This window comes from Buceros rhinoceros, unplaced genomic scaffold (assembly GCF_000710305.1).
Source record: "Buceros rhinoceros silvestris isolate BGI_N320 unplaced genomic scaffold, ASM71030v1 scaffold3522, whole genome shotgun sequence".
Taxonomy (NCBI): Eukaryota; Metazoa; Chordata; class Aves; order Bucerotiformes; family Bucerotidae; genus Buceros; species Buceros rhinoceros.
The window spans coordinates 20,541-38,929 of record NW_010397038.1 but is presented as its reverse complement, the minus strand read 5'-3'; the positions used below and the strand labels follow the sequence as shown (position 1 = coordinate 38,929).

The following is an 18,389-nucleotide window of genomic DNA, read 5'->3' as shown; positions in this document are numbered from 1 at the left end:
TTTTTTTTTTTTTTTTTTTTACTGTGGCTGACTCCATTCCCTGCTCCCTCTGCAACCAAGGTGTTAGATCAGACTGGCACTTGCTTCTCTGCTAAAGCAACCAGGGATGCAGATGAGGAAGACAAGTCTGCCTGCTCCCACAGAACACCAGCATCCTCCAAGCCCTGTGTTTTTCAGGAGTGCAGCTGTCAGAACGGGTTTGCACTGACCAGCTGGAAATCGAGCAGCAAGGCTGGGATGTCAGGCAGGCACGCAGCATGCTGTGAACATCCCGGCTATGGTAGGGATTTTGGCACCAGGAGAGGCTCCATATGGAAACTACACACCTGAGGTTCACTCTTAAAGATCCTGGTTTCTCTCATGCTCTGTGTTATCTTCCCCCCCATTTAACATGTCAGGCAGCTGAAGAGGCACCAAGGCAGGCACCACATGTGCACATTGGCCGCACGGTGAGAAGCTAAGCTTTCTGCTAAGGCAGCTGCCAAGGAGCAACCAAAGAAGCTGTTGCCATCGCTACAGATGCCAGCAAAAATCTCTGCAGTCCCTTATCCATTCGCAGTTAGATGAGTGTGATTGAATCACGAGAGGCTGACCAAGACTGCAGTCATTTTTCCTCGATGTTCTCAGTGTTTTATCACTACCTGCTCCCAGAGAAGCTGAAACACTCCACGAAAGCTGGCAAGATCACCATGGCTCTCAGCCCAGACCTCAGATCTGTACGACTGTCCCTACCAAGGACAACTCTGGTGGTGCTTACTGAAGACTATCAATTGCCTCCTGAAAGTGCAGCATCAAATGCAGCAGCCCTGGGGTCCTGCCCTGCCCACACAGAACTGTGTCCTCCCGCCAATCTCAGCTCCCACCGTGAGAAAACACTCCCTGTTTGCAGAGGACAGAAATTCATCCAATTCCCGCTGGCCAGCGGCCTGCTTTCCAAAGCCAAAACCGCACTGAAAAGCACAGATCCAAGCCAGCAATTCTTCATTTCATGAGAAATAACAAAATATGGTCTCACTCGATACAACATGATGCTCCTCCCGGCACGCAGCCAGGATATCGGGGCTGTGCTGGCAGGCAGAAGATGGGATGCTAGCACGGCCTTCCCACCGTAACCAAGCCCCCAGGATGACGCCTTTCCTTCACACAATCACGCTCTCATTCCCTGCCCGGACCCAAAACCTTGAGGAAATGAGTTCAGCACAACATGGGACTACAGGGCGTTTCTGACAGTTCCTGATGAGCTGCAAATCCAGGGGAAATTGCAGCCCTGCACTTTGACACACGCGTAAATGTGGTGTTAAAGCTCCTTCCAGAAATGCCGCCAGCACTGGCAGATCTCGGCAGATTGGCATTTTGTAAAGAAATGGATGTTCTTTTGATTGTGAGTGTTCACGATAATTAATGCTTAAAAAACTTGGGTTGCAAAGGCAAAATCATGGATGCAGAAAGCAGCTCTTTCCAAACCTCTCTCTGTAAGGACAACCATCTCTGCTGTTATCCCAGGGTTACCACACCCAAATCCAGAAGATATTGGTAACTGTCACCCATGTGAAAACAGCTCCTAAACGAGCCCCACTATCACAGCCAAAGCCACCCTGGAGATCGGTCCAGGCTGCTCGGATCCACCTGCAGGTGAGTTGCAGCCCTGAGGAGATGTGCTCCTCTCCTGAATGGCCTCTCCCCACAAAACAGCCAGCCCCAGCTGGCTCCCAGCTCTGCTCTGGCTCATCTGGCTGAGGCCCTGGCCAGGCGGTGTGTGGTTCCGGATGGTGCCGCATCAGCATCTGCTGTGGCCAAGCAAGGGGAAGAGCAGGCAGGAGGAAGGAGACAGCACTTTGCTGCCGGTGCTTGTTCCCAGACCACATCAGTTCTTACCCACCCTGCAGGTATTCTCTGGAATCTGCTCTCTTGCAATTTTTTGAATGGTGATTGCACCAAAATTTCTCTGAACATCCACCCTAAACTACTCTTAGCGGGATGTTTCTGCAGTTATCTCTTGCCTGATGAGATGTCCCTGTTTTTTACAGTGGCTTCTCCTGGCAATTCTTCACCTTGTTTTCCTTTTAATCTTTGCTTGTAAAGATGGATTGGAAAGTTACCGTTATCCCCTTTCTGATGCATTAATCATTCTGCTGCTCCTTCCCCAGCACTTCCTCTTCACCTTGAACCAGTTACAGCCCTGCTCCTTTACACCCTGAACCTTCAGGCTTCTGAGCTTTGCTACCTCCCACTTAAGGCATTTTCCAAATCTGAATGAAATGGATTTATAGACTATTTTAAGGCTTATCTCCAGAGGTATGAAACAAGTTTCACTGGAAGGGTATTTAGCTACGAAGCTACCCAAAGGCAGCGTATGCTGCATATTAACTGGCAAAACAGATGCATTTTTAAAATACGCATAATTAAATAATGCAACATAAAACTGAGCATAAATTATCCCCCACTGAGAACAAAACCACACAGGAAGATCCTAGTGGAGATCCTTTTTTTTAAACTGATACTGTGTCCTTGCACATAACACGCGCAAACGCTTGGTCTCTCTTTGAACTGCTCGACTGCTGTCAGGGGGTTGCTCATCTCCGAGATGAGAAACAGCTTGAGATACAAATAAAACTGATTATTTATTCATTTTCATATGGGTGCAGCTGTCGCATCTTTCTAGAGAAACTAGAGGAGGAGAATGTTTATTTTAACATTAAAGGGATCTAGTTTCTCACTTATTTTTATGCTCTCTGTGTGTTGCTGTGCAATTAAAAATGCACGTTGAGTTGCTTGTCCAAGTATTTCGCAACTATTTGTACTTATTTGGTCCCCAAAATCATCCCCTGGATAAAATGCTGTCTCTTGCAGTTGAGGCTTTTTTTTCTTGCTTCATCTCACCCCTTTCTCAACTTTCCAAAACTCCACTCTGTACTTTACATGAAGCTCACCAGGAAAAACTGTGGTGCGCACATGGACTTTGGGAGAGCTCACCATCCACCTTCCACTAGCACGTCTGCCATCACGGGCCACGTTTACAAGCTGCTGTTTGCCGTGGAACCAGAGAAAGTCTCTTTTGAGGAGGGAAGATCTCATGCTCAAGGATTTGATACTGATAACCCCAGGTCTGGGTTTGGGAGGCATTGGGGTTTGGGTTTTTTTTGATGAAACAGGCAATACCCAAAGGTGCGACATTCCGACAGACATCACAGGCTTTGATTGATGCTCTTTCAAGATGCAGTTAGATGAATGTCACAAACCTGCTTTCACCTGGCAAATCCCCTCTTGGTGTTCAAGGCCTGAAAATTCAGATGAAATCCTGCCCAGCCCAGAAGCAGTCCCAGAACTGGAACACACTGGGGAGATGATGGTAGCGGGAGTGTCTGTGGCAAGAGCACGCACCAATTCAGTGCGGGCAGGGGCATATGTACACAATTACTTGTCTTCTGTAAGACAAAGTAAGGCAAAGAAACCGGAAATGTCCTGTCTGCCGGGTTTCTGCTGCAAAGTGGTAGTTGGGAACTGGTCTGCAGTACAGCCCTTACCAGACGCTGATTCTGCTGTGAGGTTTTGCTCCTGTCCCGCTGCCTACAGCTCCTGGAGGAAGCCTTTGCAAGAGGCCATGTGGGTGTTGCATCCAGCATTCTGCAGGAAGGACAACGATCCTGTCACCGAGTCTTCTCTAGTGATAGCACCGAAACACTCATCCTAACGACAAAAACACCTTCTCACAAAAACTCTGCTTTCTCAGCCTTCATTTTACCCTTTCCATCTTCAAGCTCTGGCTTCTAGCAGCCCATCGCAACTCTGAACCTCATCCTCTGCACCTCTTCCTCCTCTCTCCAAATACCCCTCTGCTGCTCTAGTGGTAATCTGAATAGCTAAAAGGTTGTTGGATAAAACAGTTTACTCTTCAAAAGCTCAGCGTAATGACAGAACGCAGTTAAAACTACCAGCATGCTCCAATCTGACGTGGTTGCATTTTAACAAACCAGTGCTGTCTATCCTTCCCTAATCTTGCAGGGCAGCTGTTAGGTTGATGAATGTTTGCTAACAACTCAAAAGATCTTTGCATGGAAACAAATTGTCAGAGGATTTTCAAAGGTCAGTCCCATACAATAGCAATATTGCCCTTTTCAGACAAATTTCACCCAGTGCCTGCTATCGCAGCATCAATTAAGTTAAGTGGTGAAATGACCATGTTGGGTGTGTAAGGCTGAGTCCCAGGAGCTCAGAGCTGGAGAAGCACAGCTCTGTATCCCTTAATACAGGAAAAAACAGCAGGCTTATATCAGCCTCCCCATGTCTGTCCCTTATAAATTTTATTTCCGCTATAAAATTCAATCTGAGGGGAAGCTTTTCCCCACTATGACCTTCCCACCTCTACAGCATCCCTCCTCCGGCTCCGTGTCTCCATCCAACCTGGGCGCCTGAGCTGTCCCCGGACAAGATCCAGCAGCATGCTCAGGGAGAGCCAAGAGCTGATGAAATGGGGTCACCTGCCTTGCATTTTCTGCACTAAAGCCGTTTTGCTAATATTAAGTAAAACCAGAGGTGCCATTTCCAAGTGGCCCTCGCTGCTGGAAAGAGAACATGAGAAGAGACAGAAAGAGGGCAGGGCAGCATCTTCTCACTCTTCTCACAAGGTGGAGAATTAGCGCCTGGAGCTCAGGAATGGGGGATTCGAACTGCTTGTGGGTAGCAAAACCTTTCCAGAGTGAGACTGGTAAACGCCAAGAGCTCAGGAACTGATTGTACTGCTGGGGAGCCCGGGAACAGACACCACCCTTCTGCTTCAGACTGACGCCAGCTCTGACTGCTGGGACTCGGCAGGAGTTTGGTTCTGCCAGCAGAAGAGCTGCAGATCCTTGCAGCACCCTGGCCCGTGCCCGAAGGCAGGCAGAGCCTGAGGACCACGTCAGGCTTGGGTGATCACTGCTCTGAACTAGTGTTCATCTCCTGGACGGGTTTGAGGCATGGAGGGGACGCTGGCACTGCCCCACACAGGGCAGAGACACACAAGGGCGGTGTGATACCCGCAACAGGGCTGCATGCCGCTTGGGGTTAGGTGTTTTCAGAGCAGCTTGTGAAATTGAGAGCAACAGAGTGAAAACTGGCCAGGAGAGAGCCCTCAGCCAGGACTATCCTGATCCTGTGCTTGAACCAACCACTGAAATGCTGTGTACAGCCTGTACAGATGCAGGAAAAAACCCAACCAGCTCACAGAGGAACCAACTGGGACCTTTGTTGTCAAACACAGTTACTGTCCCTGCCTCACTTTCCCAGCTGTGCAGTGTAGGTGGAGAGCTCATCACTGATTTGTCAGATGTGTCAGGCCAGGTCCAATCTCAGTGTGTTGTCCTTGGAAGAGCCATACGAGAGCCTGGCATAGCAATACAAGAGCACACACTACAACTCCCTAACTTTATTTAAAAAAACAAGCAAAACCCAAAAACTTCTAGAGTATTGAAGGCCAAATATCTCTTAGCCCTTCACTCTTCAAGACTTCACTAGCTAATTCATTCATGCACTTCTAATTTCATTGGAAAAGACATGGTGCTAGTCCCCTGGTCCACACTGAGTGCTCAGGGGTGGATCTGAGGAGGGCTGTCACATCTCATCTGCGAGACAGAGAGCATGTCAGAGTCAGCAAGGCGGCTCAGGAGCGCCCTTGAGGAATCCTATTCCTGTCAAGCCATCAGCTGCCGTGCAACACCAGGGCATTGGCATCAGTGGGAGGAAACACAGCAACATCCATCTTTGAGATCAGAGATGCAGAAGGGAGAGTCAGAGCAGCTCCAGCAGAAGAAGAAAGTGCTGGAAACCAAGGGATGTGTTCCCAGGGGATTACTGGAACTATCTGCTTTCTGTTCACTAAGTGAGGCAGAGCTTATCTGCCCACACTTTGCTCTCTGGCTGATAGCCCGGCTGCTTTAATTAACGGAGACTTTGGTCAGCGCAAATCCTCAGTATTGTTGTGCAATTACTTCTGCAGCAGGTTCCTTCTCTTTCTGCTCGGTATCTGTCAAACCGGATTTCCACTACAGCAGGAAAACAAAACGCCCGGCAGAGCAGGTGCGATTATTTTTCAGTTTGTTACAATTGGCACGTCTCGCTGTTTGGAATACATTACGCCCAACGATGCTCGGCAATGCTGTTCAGCATTTAAAAGCTGCTGTGTCCCATCCTAGTAAAGCTTTAGCACAGGCACTCGTATCTGGGGGCTGGAGGCATCAAACTGAACATTATCTCTCAACTAACAGAGGGGGGAATTGGGATCAGACTGTTAACTTACTGAGCAGCTACTAAAAAAGCTGGTACATAAACTTGGTGTCTAAGCAGAGCCAAGAAGCCATCAAGTTTGCAGGTAGGTTATTTTTCTGATGGGAAGAGGACAGAGGATTTATTAATGCTTACGTGGCTGGGGGCAGCAACCATAAAGAGCACTCAGGCAAAACCACTTAGCTTCCAGTCTGGAATGAACTTGGAAGCCAATCTGAGGACCTCTCAGATGAGAAGGCTGAGATGTCACTGGGAAAGTTCTGATGGGTCTGGATGAAATGAAGGCAGCTTTCTGCCAGCACACCTGTCCTCACACCCATTACCTTGAGAGGAGAGCTCTTCTATGTCAGGTTAGAAGAAAAGAACTAGCAAACCCATACCACGATTCCCTTATCAGCATTTCATCTCTCATTGTTCTTGTTCCACGAGTACAGCTCATCGAGAAAAGCAACTTCATCAGCTCAAAGATCAGAGATCAGGGTTGGGATATTACCCAGAATGTTTCATGGCTTGGCTTCCCGAACAAAGATCTGGGAAGGGCCTTTCCCACGCTCACTGCAAGCGATGAGTGCACCCTTTGGGCCTGCACGGTGGATTTTTTAGGTGAGGCGCAGCGTGCGCGGAACTGGCTCCACCCTTTACACCTGAGGTTCATCTGCCAGGGCCCAGTGAGCTTGGACGGTGACAGCGAAGTCCTCGGGTCGTAGGTTTGGTTAGAGCATCCTTTTCTTAGATGGATGCCTTACCACACTAAATAAGCTCCATCTGCGTGGGTTTGGAGTCAGAGCCTCGGGTCGTAGGTTTGGTTAGAGCATCCTTTTCTTAGATGGATGCCTTACCACACTAAATAAGCTCCATCTGCGTGGGTTTGGAGTCAGAGCTGTCCTTCTTCTAGGATGGCTGCCCGAAGGCTAGTGAGCCCATCCTGCCCCTGGACACACTTTGTCTGACCCTTCAGTTGAGACCTGTCTGGCTTGGGAGACCCCACCGGAGGCACATGCCACCACCAGCACAGCTCTCAACCTCACAAGGGCACGCAGGCTCTTTCCCCACGACAAAGGGGTGCCCGTGAAAGAGTCGCTGCTCTACCTCGGGACATCACAGACCCAGGCACGGGGTGGCCGGGGCCTGCCAAGAACGGGAGTCCTGGAGGGCTACCCAGAATGTGGTCAAAGGGGAAAGGCATTTTCACCAGAAACACAATCTCACCTCTGCAAGCAATAGATGTCTTCTCACTCAACAGGGCAGAGCCAGTTGATGACAAAGGAGGATGCAAGCCCCAGGTGGGTTTCTGAGGATCTTCCCTTTGCTTGTAGACTTCAATTCCTGGACCCTAACTCCTGGAACCCTCGGCTGAATCCTGCTTCCCCTGATCCATGTCTCACACCAGCTCACCACCTTCCACTAGAGGAGCAGAAGGCAGCAGCAAGAGGAGCACCATTCTCATGTTTTCCAAGCCGTGGGCTTTGTGGTGGGCAAAATCATGTTCCTCAAAGCTTGGCTTGCCACGAGACTTTTACTACTTAGTGATCTATTTAAACTTCTGTTGCTAAACAATTAAAAAGTAAAATAAAATTAAGGGAGGGCAAATGCTTCCATCAAGAGGTAGTTAATACCTCACTGACAAATACACAGTTGGGATAAATACAGACCACCGTAACCATCACCCACAACCCCGTATGGGTTGGGAATTAAGGACCAGCATGGGTTAGAAATTAGAGTTCACATAAATGATCCATAATTAAAACCAGTTCCTTTAATAAATTTCTGTTAAAAGCAGCCTAGTTATTACCAGTGTTTTGAAACCTATTTGCTTTGTTACCTGCCTTCAGAGTGAGGGGAAAATGAGCCTTATTGCAAAGAATTATCCAGCTTACAGCTCTTCTATTCTCCAGAAAAGTACTTTTGTGGTTCCCTGTCAGCTCTCCTCTCGCAGTAAAAGATGGGGCTGTCCCTCACTGTGGAGATTAAGGCAGGTTTCTGCCCGCCGGGCTCTGGGCCACTCTGGAGATCGAAGTGATGATTAGCCCTTCCACACTGAAGCTGGAAACTGAACCTTCCTGCCCAAAATGGTTTAAATGGTCAATGTTGAGAACAAAAACCACTTCCCTCCCGTACATGAACCCCACAAAACCTCAGAGTTCAATTCAGATAAGCATTCACAAACCTGAAGACTTTGGAAACTATTTTGATCTAAAGGTGTTATCTGGGAAGCCTAAAACCTGCTTCACCTGACTTCCCATCTTTCTGCTGATAGGAAATTGGGGAACAGTCAAAACCAGCACTTCTGTGAGCTCAGGAGAGGTTCAAGTGCATGCTTTAGTGACCAGGTGTGGCTTTCTTTGCCTCAGTTTTCCTCTGGTTTATTAGCAAGATGCACTTAGCTCCTTGCTCCTGGTCTTTTTGCCAGTTTTAGTGACTTGAAACTACTGCTTTATCCCCTGTTTTTCTTATGCTCTCTAAAATGGCATCCCTTCGTTGTCATCAGGGAACACAAGTTGAGTCCTTTCTCGTGACTTGTAGTACCGATCCCAGGGAACCAGCAGTCAGGACAGTAAGAAAACAAACTGCAGCCCGTGGTTATGAATCCAGCTACTCCATCACCCTTCTGCTGATCGATGGCTTTTACACAAGGAGAACCTCCTCCTCCAGGAGCACAGGAAGGAGCTAGGCGCTGCTTTTTGGAGAGGGGAGCGCTCCTCACGCACGGCATGGCAGGGAGATCTGTCATACCTTACTGCAAAGTACAGAGTTTGATTTCAAGGAAATGGAAGCAAAAGCACCCATCAGTTAGGTAAGGGCGAGCAGCATGTCTTCCTCACCAGGCAGAGGCAGGTACCATGGGGAAAAGGAGGAAAAGAAAGTCCAGGACGTGAACCATATTGTGGCTTCTGTGCTGCACCATCAGCAGTCCACCGGTGAACTTGGGAATAAGTCACCATCTTCTGTTTGAGAGCTGCAATAGCTTTGCTGATCGATCCACAGAGCCTGGGCAGACACCTTCTGAGCTACACCAGACACATAAGGACACTGGTGATTAAAACCTCTCTCCTGGCTCCTCATCTCTTTCTCTCACCTTGTACCCAAGAGTTACCTTCCTCTTTATAACCTTCTCATGTCTCTCACAGTTGCCTCCTTGATGTCCCGATGACCCACAAGGTCACTCCTGTTCTAGCAGCACAGATTATTTTTTTGTCCCATCTATTTAATACTCACAAGCCAAAGCCAAATTCATGACCTTGGTGAATACAGCTCACTCCTCCTGTGCCTGGGGAACCATCTACCTCTTGTGGTAGAGCAGCAAGTTATAACTACTGTGGGAGACAAGGCTGTCCTCACTTCACAAATATTCTGTACAGAATGCACAATCAAATGATTTTGCATGGCAAAACCACTCCACCAGGACAGTTAAAGCATGGGAAGAAAGGAAACACAGGTACCTGGGCTCTGGGACTGGAAGGAGGGAGTAGCTTACGGTGAAGTTGATGTCAACATGCACCGCCTTACGAACTAAGAACTGCAGCTGAGAATGAAAAGCAGGTGAAAACAGAAGGAAAAAAGAAAAGAGAAAATGCATCCATGTTTTCAGCTCCCCCGCTCCATGCTTGTTCCACTGCATGGCATAATTTGGAGACATTAAATATTCTGTTGTTATTTAAACAGGCACATGCAGGCCATCGCACAAACCCTGAAAGTCACAGGAATCCAGCCCTGGAAAAACAATGGTGTGTTTTGCTGCTGCACTGACTCCAGTGCCAAGTCCCATCATGCTGCTTTTGTCCCCAAGTTGTGACAGTCTGCTCCGTTTCAAAGGTGCAGACAGCTTTCAGGGTGATGGTTAAACGCTTCAACACAGGAGGACCGGCCCGTGACACCTTCAAGCTTTTGTGTGTGAGGAAAAGCATACGATTATGTACACAGAAGTGTGCAAAGATGTTTCCCTCCCTTGTTTTTCCTTTCCAACGCCCTTCTTTCTGGTCACCAACCCCATTAGCTGCATACTAAGCCAAGGGAATTGGGAGATCTGAGGCTACAGTAACGTTTTGTCCACGGAAAAGCCATTATGACCCAGCACATGGCACCCAAGAGAAATAAACACTGGGTTTTGGCAATAGCAGTGGAGTCCTGCAAGGGGGGTTGAGTTAATATTCAGAGCGCAAATCCCTAAGAAGTCGGCACTGCTTGTTACACGATTAGCGTGCATCCACGCATCACTGCGTCTTCACTTGGGCCTAGCACTGACAAGCATCTGGATTTTAGCATTGCAAGTAAACTAAGCAGCAAATTTGCTCCTTCCTCTTCTGCTGTACAGCAGTAAAAATACATATCGAGACAGGAAAAGTCGCAGGCATGTGAGCCCTGACCGTGCTCTCCAGCAGCAGCCTACTCTGCAGGCAGCAGGTGGAGCTACGGACCCGACAGCAGCACACGGACATTTTCGTGCAACGTCGCCTCGCCTGTTAAAATCGCTCTTCCCAAGGAATTTAACTGGTAGCCCTGTGATACACTACCAGTAAAGCTGGTGCACAGGATAAGGCCACATGGATGGTGCAAATCTCATGTGTAAACTGGCTCAGTGTTAAGAAACGGGGATTTTCTCAGCTGATTTTGTCATGGGAGGCACAGCCTGAATTCTTGCTTCTGGAAGCAAACCTGTAGCTCCTCACTGCCATATGCGACCCACAACCTGAAAGTTAAGGTGGGTTCCTCCTGATTGGGTACACAAGAGCTGTGAGCAAGAGTAAGGCAGGGAAAAGCAACAAAGGCCCAGCATAAAGCTCGGACTCACCGAAGAGCCTCAGCAGGTAGTTGCTCCAGAAAAGCACAAGTCACATCACCAAGGAAGGGTTAGGTACGTGCTGAAGGACTCAGCTGAGTCAGAAACTGAGCTGTTATTTATGTAAAGCTCCCAGGAAGGGAAAGGACTGACTGAAACAGTGGGGTGATTGGCACGGAGAGTTCTATTCTCTTGATTAACTCATGGTTCCCATGAGGACCTCACCCTGGATTGCGCACACCACTCCAGTTTAGCTCGAGTTACTGGTGACCATGTGAGCTGTTGGTTTGCAAGATTGGCTCTGTTCTTAATAGAAAACCAAACCTGATGTTGAAGGACAAGCAGAGAAGCTCATGCTGCCACCCTAGCTCACTACACACTGATGTCACAGTCCGACCAGGTTCTGTTCCGTCCCCTCTCAGCCAGAAGCATCATCTGGGGACACCACCATGCTCCTTCAAACGGAGACCCCAAAGCACCCAGTACTGCTGCCAGAAGGACATGCAGACCTAAGGCACCCGTCCTTCAGCAGTGAACTCAGCACAGCATGGTCGTACAGACGTTGCCCAAACAGAAAAGAAAGTCATGACGGCATTTCCCCCGTCTGCTCCTGATTAACAACTGGCATTTCAAGGGACACTGCGGGCAGCCAGACAGGTCTGCAGAGCAGCAATGCTTCCGGATTAGACATTTTCCAAAGATTATTCCTTTTTAAACAAGCAGCTAAATTGAATGAGCTTTCTCAGCCAGCCACCAAGCCAGCAGAAAAGGACGTTACACCACTGGAACTGGCTGCAGAGATCAAAGCCAGCTACTTATTCTATAACAAAGCGGAGGGAAAGGATTAGTCACTGCCGAGAGCCACGGGAGCTGGCATTGGCAGTGAACCCAGCTAAACTGCTCAGAAACGCCTACAGGCACGCACCACCTCACCCCGGAGGGAGAGGAGAAAGCAAACCGCTGCAGGGCTCTTCCAGCCATAGCTCTGTCACCGCAGGTCCTGCACGCACGCAGAAAAGAAAGTGGAGTTGGAGGTTCAGGCTGGAATTTCTTAGAACATGAGCACAGGTTGGGAAAATACTGGTTTGGGTTGAAGAGGGTTTAGCCCCAAACGTGGAAAGTCCCTTTGCAGCTCAGCTGGGTTCAGAGGCAATGCTCCATATGGGACACCAGCAGCCCATTATTTGGCTTCCGGAATAACCCATCTCTGCCTTCCACCAACCTTTTTCTCCTGTTGCCTGGACCTCTGTGGCCTTTGGCAAGCAGAGATCTCTGTGCTGGCAAGACAGTGCATTTTAAAAGCAAAGTTCCTCTCTCTGGCTGGCAAAACCTTGACTTATAAAATGAGATGCTTTCTCCTTACTCTATTAAGGACAGGGGAAAAAAATGCATCTTTTTCTAGTTTAAAAGACTGAGCGGCCTGAAGGTGCTCGAGTTGAGTGGAAGTGGGTGCCTACGAGGGATCGAGAATTTTTACTTGACATTATAACTAAATTTAATGTCCTCCTGAGCTCACTCTTCCCCTTCCCAGTCCCCCCCATCTTCAGGGCAGGATCCACAGGCTGAGAAATGTGGGTAGGAAAGGAGGTAAGAGGAGGCTGCTGGAGCGCATGGTTTGCTTTCCTGGCTCCGACTGCAACTCCTGGGGGGCTTTAAGGAAGTTTCTGAAAGGGAAATGGATAATTTAATTGCTGCATTAGAGGATCTGCAGCTGTTTTGAGTGCAAGCTGCTCCAGAGCTCCATCACCTCACTGCTCAGGGCTTTGTGCCTGAGCAAAGGGCACATGCCGCACTGGCAGCCTTCTAAAACGCATCTGAAATACATTAAAACAAACTCTTCAGGTAACCCTGGCTGTTCAAGTTCAAGTCATTCTTCTAAGTTTTTAGGATTAAAAACAGGGCAGAAACAGGGAAAATGAATCCTCTCCCCCTGGCCCAATCCACATCCTGCTCAGAGCTTCATGGAAGAAGGACGGTGAACCAGAGCTGGAGGATCTGAAGAGTTGCTAAAATCACGTACTGGAGCTATGAAGCATCTTGACTTGCATCTAGGCTGCAAGGTTGCCGAGGAATTGCAAGCCAGTGCCCTACAGCAACCAGAAAGCAGCAGCGTATCACTGCCGAGCAACCAGCAAAGCACAGCAGGATCGGAATCTTCCCGGGTGCATCTTATTATCATGTGCGTGGGCTGGGTGTGTGGTTGCCTGAGTGTTTTGTTTCACTTGTTTCTCTTCATTTTTATTCATGTGGATGAAAATGCTGTCAAGGAATTGCAAAGCAAAGAGTGAGGTTTCTCCTGTCAGTGTGTATTTAGACATCCTGAATGCGGTGATGCTGAAAGGGGAGGCTGGAAGTTTCTATTGCAAGATTAAGCCAGATCATCTCCTTGATGACTCGTCCGTTATTCCACCACTGGAAATCTTGCCAAGATTAACGTGCGTGCAGGAGGAAGAACCAAGTATCACCACCTCACTGAAACCCTACTGCAGTCTTTCCACCTGTTCAGAGCAGGATTTAATCCAAATTCCTTTCCCCTTCTCTTCCCCCTAAGCCTGGAAATAGCAGCAGCACCATGCCAGGGACTTCAGCAACCGTGTGCAGGAGGGTTCTTACCCTTGCTACAAGGGAGCAGAGCTCAACTGCTGGCAGGGATTGGTGGTTCCAGACAGTTTTTAATTCCTTGAGTACATTGTGACTGTGCCAGATGTTACAGACATCTTGAAGGATGCATCAAGGCTGCGTAAACCCTGCAGGGAGATGTTCCAAAGTTAAGCGGTGGTTGCAATGTTGCTGGTGGTGCTAGTAGAGTCACACTCTTGAGGTCCTTCTGTCTGTGGAAGTTCTCCTGACGCAGTGGTAGAGAAACAAACACTTGCAGAAAGTAAGTTTTTCAGCTTGCACAAGAAGGCTTCCCACTCACAACCTTTGTTTTTTGCTGTGACGCTATTTAAGGTGAGACGGGAACAATTCTTATGGCTCAACTCCAGCACACAGACACTTCAAATTAGAGGGCAATCTACCTCCATCTGTTCCAGGGCAACCATGAATGGCTACACTCGCAACATCACATTAAATTATATTTGCACCTAGTGCCTTCAGGCTTGGTACAGGGCCAGAATGTTTTATCAGAGACTCCTGTGCAGCTAAGAATCTCACTGAGTTTTTAGTAAAATTATGCCATCACAAGAAATCTGTATCTAAGGAAAAGTTTTTAAAAATCAAATGTATTCTGTACTCCTGTTTATCTCATTAGCCATGAAAGATTCAAAGATCCAACACGGCTTCAAGTTTTGGTCAAGTTACTCCCAGCCCAGGAGGGAAAAGAAACTATATAACCTGCTTTGGAAGGCCAAATCACAACCAAGTAGCCGAGTTTGCAAACTGTGCTTCAAGAAACTGGTCGATGAACCAAGGTCAGGCCATGCAGTAACGCTAAAGGAAGAAGCCCAGTTCTCCTTTGGTTCTTCTGCTGCACAAAGCCACGCAGCTGAAGCGCAGTCCTAAGACTCAACAAAGTGCTGCTGGTGAGACAACATTATGCTTCCAAGGGTTCTTTGGACCCAGGACATGCTACACACGTTGCTTTGCCTCATTAGGCTGCAATGGCTCAACCACCTTCTGGCTTCAGGTGCTTTGTTTATGGATTGCGCTAACACAGACGTGCTTCTGTTGCGCTGCTCCTCGCAGTCAGATGGTGCCTGGACCGACTTTGATCACAAGAGTGGGCATCCAAACCTGTGCCCGTCCACTTCTCTTTCCTTCGACTGTCCTCTGCACAGCTCTGTGCTCTGGGACTTGAACGCACGACAGTTCCTTGCACCCCAAAGTCACTGGAAGGTATTTATTACAAAGATACAGCAGCGCTGCTTCAGGGTCTGAGAGAATTAGATATTCCCCATCAAAAGACATTTTTTCCTCATAAAGAAATCAGATTCACAGGTCTGTAGCTTCTTTTCATATCAGCAGCTGGAAGGGCTTGTGCTTCCTACCAATGCCTGTAACCACCTGCTGCTTACCCTGGCCAGCACATTCCACATCTCAGTTGCTCAGGCTCAAAATGAAGCCTCACCTCTACGCCCCAAGTCCTTGTTGCCCCTCTCCACAGCAGGGCTTAGGATCTGTCACTGGTTGATGAAATCCAGAGAAAATTTTATATCCTTACTGTACTGAACCATCAATACAGTTGAATACTACAGGTCCCCAACATGATTTAAACACCCAGTCTAGATGTGGACTTAGCAACAAGCACTTTGGTGGGGTGGATGTCTGGAAGTTGAAGTAGGTTAAGTGTCCTGTGAGTGATCCCAACATGGGCACTTCTTAAAAATGGGATTTAGAAAAATGGGAAGAAATCAGACCTATTATCAGACCAACACACTCCTTCAGACACGACCTCAGCAGAAGCTTGCTGTACTCCAGACATTCCCTGGTGCTTGGCCATGAGCACAACACTACCGTCCCACATCCCAAAGCAGATACCAGACCATTTCCTCCTCTTGAAGAGAGCGGTACAGAACTGCAGCGCCCCTACCGCTCCCCCCCGCCCCAAGCATACAAACCCTAGCGTTCGGCTTGAAGGTGACATATAGCACCTCGTTTGTGTCAAAGTCCCCAGAAAAGCCAACACAAAGGATGGGCAGATGAGAGCAGAGTAAAAAAAAAGCCATTAACTTCCACCAACAGAAAGGTATTTTTCTTCCACAAATAACACCCATTAACAACACCAAGGAGAACAATTGCTGCTCTCCAGCTCTGAAGGAGTACACTGGTTTTCAGCAGATACAATGCGAAGATTTCGCAGAATTCCGGCATTCAACAGGACTAATGTGAAAGATTATTTTGCAATTATCCAAGCAATTTTCTCCCCTCATTGTCCCTGGACCATAAGGGTTTTTAAATGTGAGCAGAAGGATTTATTCATCACAATAATAATAAAACGAAATATTAAATCAATGAATCTCTTTGCATGAAACATAAAGCTCACATGGCTATTAAGCTTAGAAGCGTCCTGTCACATAAACCACACACAGTTTGTGTACTTAAGCACCATCTCCCTCTCGTATTTTTCCCTTCCCTAATTGGTACCCTTCTATTTGTCCTCTAAACACAACCAGGTTCTGACAACACAGCGTTGCTTCTTTTTCCTGGCTCTAAGCCCGTGCTCTCTTTATGAGAACATGTGGAGATTTATATTTAATATTGATTATTAACAAGGGCCAGTGCAGGAAGTTATCCTGGGATGGCAGAGAAGCCCTGAAGTAAATAAATACATTCAGAAGTAATAGTATAGGGTGAATTAACTCTTTACAAGCGACACCATCAATATACAGGCAAGGAGCTGGGTGTGAAAAGGATCTTTGTTGGTTTTTGAAGGCATTGCTAATTGAGTTTAGTTGAAGAAAAACAAAATCAACCCAGATCTAAGCAGAACTCAGTTGAATTTGCTCAAGCCCGAGTAAAGATCTGCAATGAGCAAGAATCTCTGGCACTAAGCCTTGATTCGGCTGTTTCACGAGTGCTAAACGTGGCATCTCTGAAGGCCCCATGTTCTGACAATTTAGGCCCTTCTGCATCACAGCTCCTATTTCACAACCCAAAGGCCACCAAACACATTCTGTCCTAACAGCAATTCGTCTAAGATCGCACATTCACAGGGCAAAACCATCCACCTCCAAACATCGGCTTCCCTTCAAAACTGGTGGAGAGAGACAGGCGTTTCTAGAGCAGGAGTCACGGCGTTCTCATGCAAACCCCTAAAATGGGTCAGATGAGTCATACCTGTAAGCAACCTGTTTCTATCCACTGATAAAGCATCCACATCAGGTACCAACATCTACAGCCATGTGAGCTGAATGCTGGCCTGGATGACTGAAGCTGAGCTGACATGCTACAGAAGAGCTACAGTCAACTTGAATGCACAAACCCCACCAGGAAGCAAGACCATAGCGGCTACATCTTTCTTACCATGATTGGGACACCAATGTCTGGCCACAGGAGATCCTCAGAGGGAAGCTTAGGAGAGTTCCACACTACTACAACTTTATTTAAGTACGGCAGACCATTGAGCCTTTCCAAGGAGTTCATCAGCACTTCCTCCCGCTCGTAAGTCAACATCACTACTGTGAACTGTTCCCGGGGGACATTGCCACCCAAAGCAGCCTGGAACTCCTTCCCAGAGCCACCTGCTCCTCCACCAATTGGCCGAAATCCAGTCCCAGACCCCAAAAATTTTGCTTCTGATGGTAAAACAGGGTCAAAGGGAGTGTAGGGGAAGAGGTGGAAAGGCCCTGGAGCAGTATTCCAACTCCTGTAGATGTCCATTGCGGTGAGGGTGAAATTGCGGAGATATTTGGGAGATGCATAGGGTGGTTCAGTTTCCACAGGGCCCAGGTCCAGGTCACCGTTGTCCGCCATATTGGGGTCTGTACCAGCAGCTTTGCCAGACCGGTGGGGAATCTCCATGGCGGTTTCTTCTCGGATAGGAGCAGCCGGGATTTGGATTCGAGTCCTTATGACAGCTAAGACTGTGCTGAACACATTGTCAGAGGTGGAGAAGTAGGTCTCCCACAAGAAGCGGCCCTGCCTCCTCATAGCAAGGAGATCGTTGTCAGAAATGCTTCTCAGAAGAAAGTGCACTTCTGTGATACGTGGCTTTGGTATAATTAAGGCTGCCTCGTTCCACCGGATCACATCATTATAGGGTAGCTGAACTTGCTCTCCAAGAACCACCGGGATGGCTCCAACTTCCAGAGCCTCAAACAGTCTCATGGCACACCCGGCAGAGATCACTAAGTGGGTGTCCCCTGGGGTGATTATCAGTGCAAAAGTAGATAGCTTCAGTAGCTCTAGTCTGTCGTCCCTTTCTCCACACAGAGCCCACTCAGTGGGCAGACTCGCCTTAGGCTGGTTCTTACAGGTGAACTCCACCAAAACAAAGTCCAACTTGCTGTCCTGAACAGCCTTCAAGGTGGTAATGATCCGATCGTCGTAGTCAGCTGGGGCGTTGCCTTCTATTTCCTCTTCGAAAGAGCGAACCTCTTGCAAGCTAGATCTGAGAGACTCGATCTTCTCCCCCTGGAAACTAAACAGGTATTTACGCTTGACTGGCACCTGGGGTGGGATTTCTAGGAAGTTGGGTTCAGACATAGCATGGACCAGAGGTGACACCACAATATCAAACCCTGGCCGATATTGCATGTCATAGAAGGTGGACTGGGCAATCATGGCGCGCCCCGTGCTGATGTTGTAAATGAAGTTCTGAGTTTCCGATTTCCTGGATAAATTGATGATGAGATGGTTATGTCCATCAGTCCTCCAATACGGCAAAGAGTGCAACTGTTGCTCTAGTTCA

General features: G+C 48.1%; 1 protein-coding gene across 1 annotated transcript in view; it reads right to left on the bottom strand.

Moving 5' to 3' along the window:
- Positions 1-18,389, bottom strand: part of EXTL3 (exostosin-like glycosyltransferase 3) — a 31,495-nt gene that overhangs the window by 12,244 nt on the left and 862 nt on the right. Inside the window, exon 2 of the mRNA XM_010146079.1 lies at positions 17,003-18,389. Within this exon, the coding sequence (XP_010144381.1) occupies positions 17,003-18,389 (1,387 nt within the window). The remainder of the gene's footprint in view (positions 1-17,002) is intronic.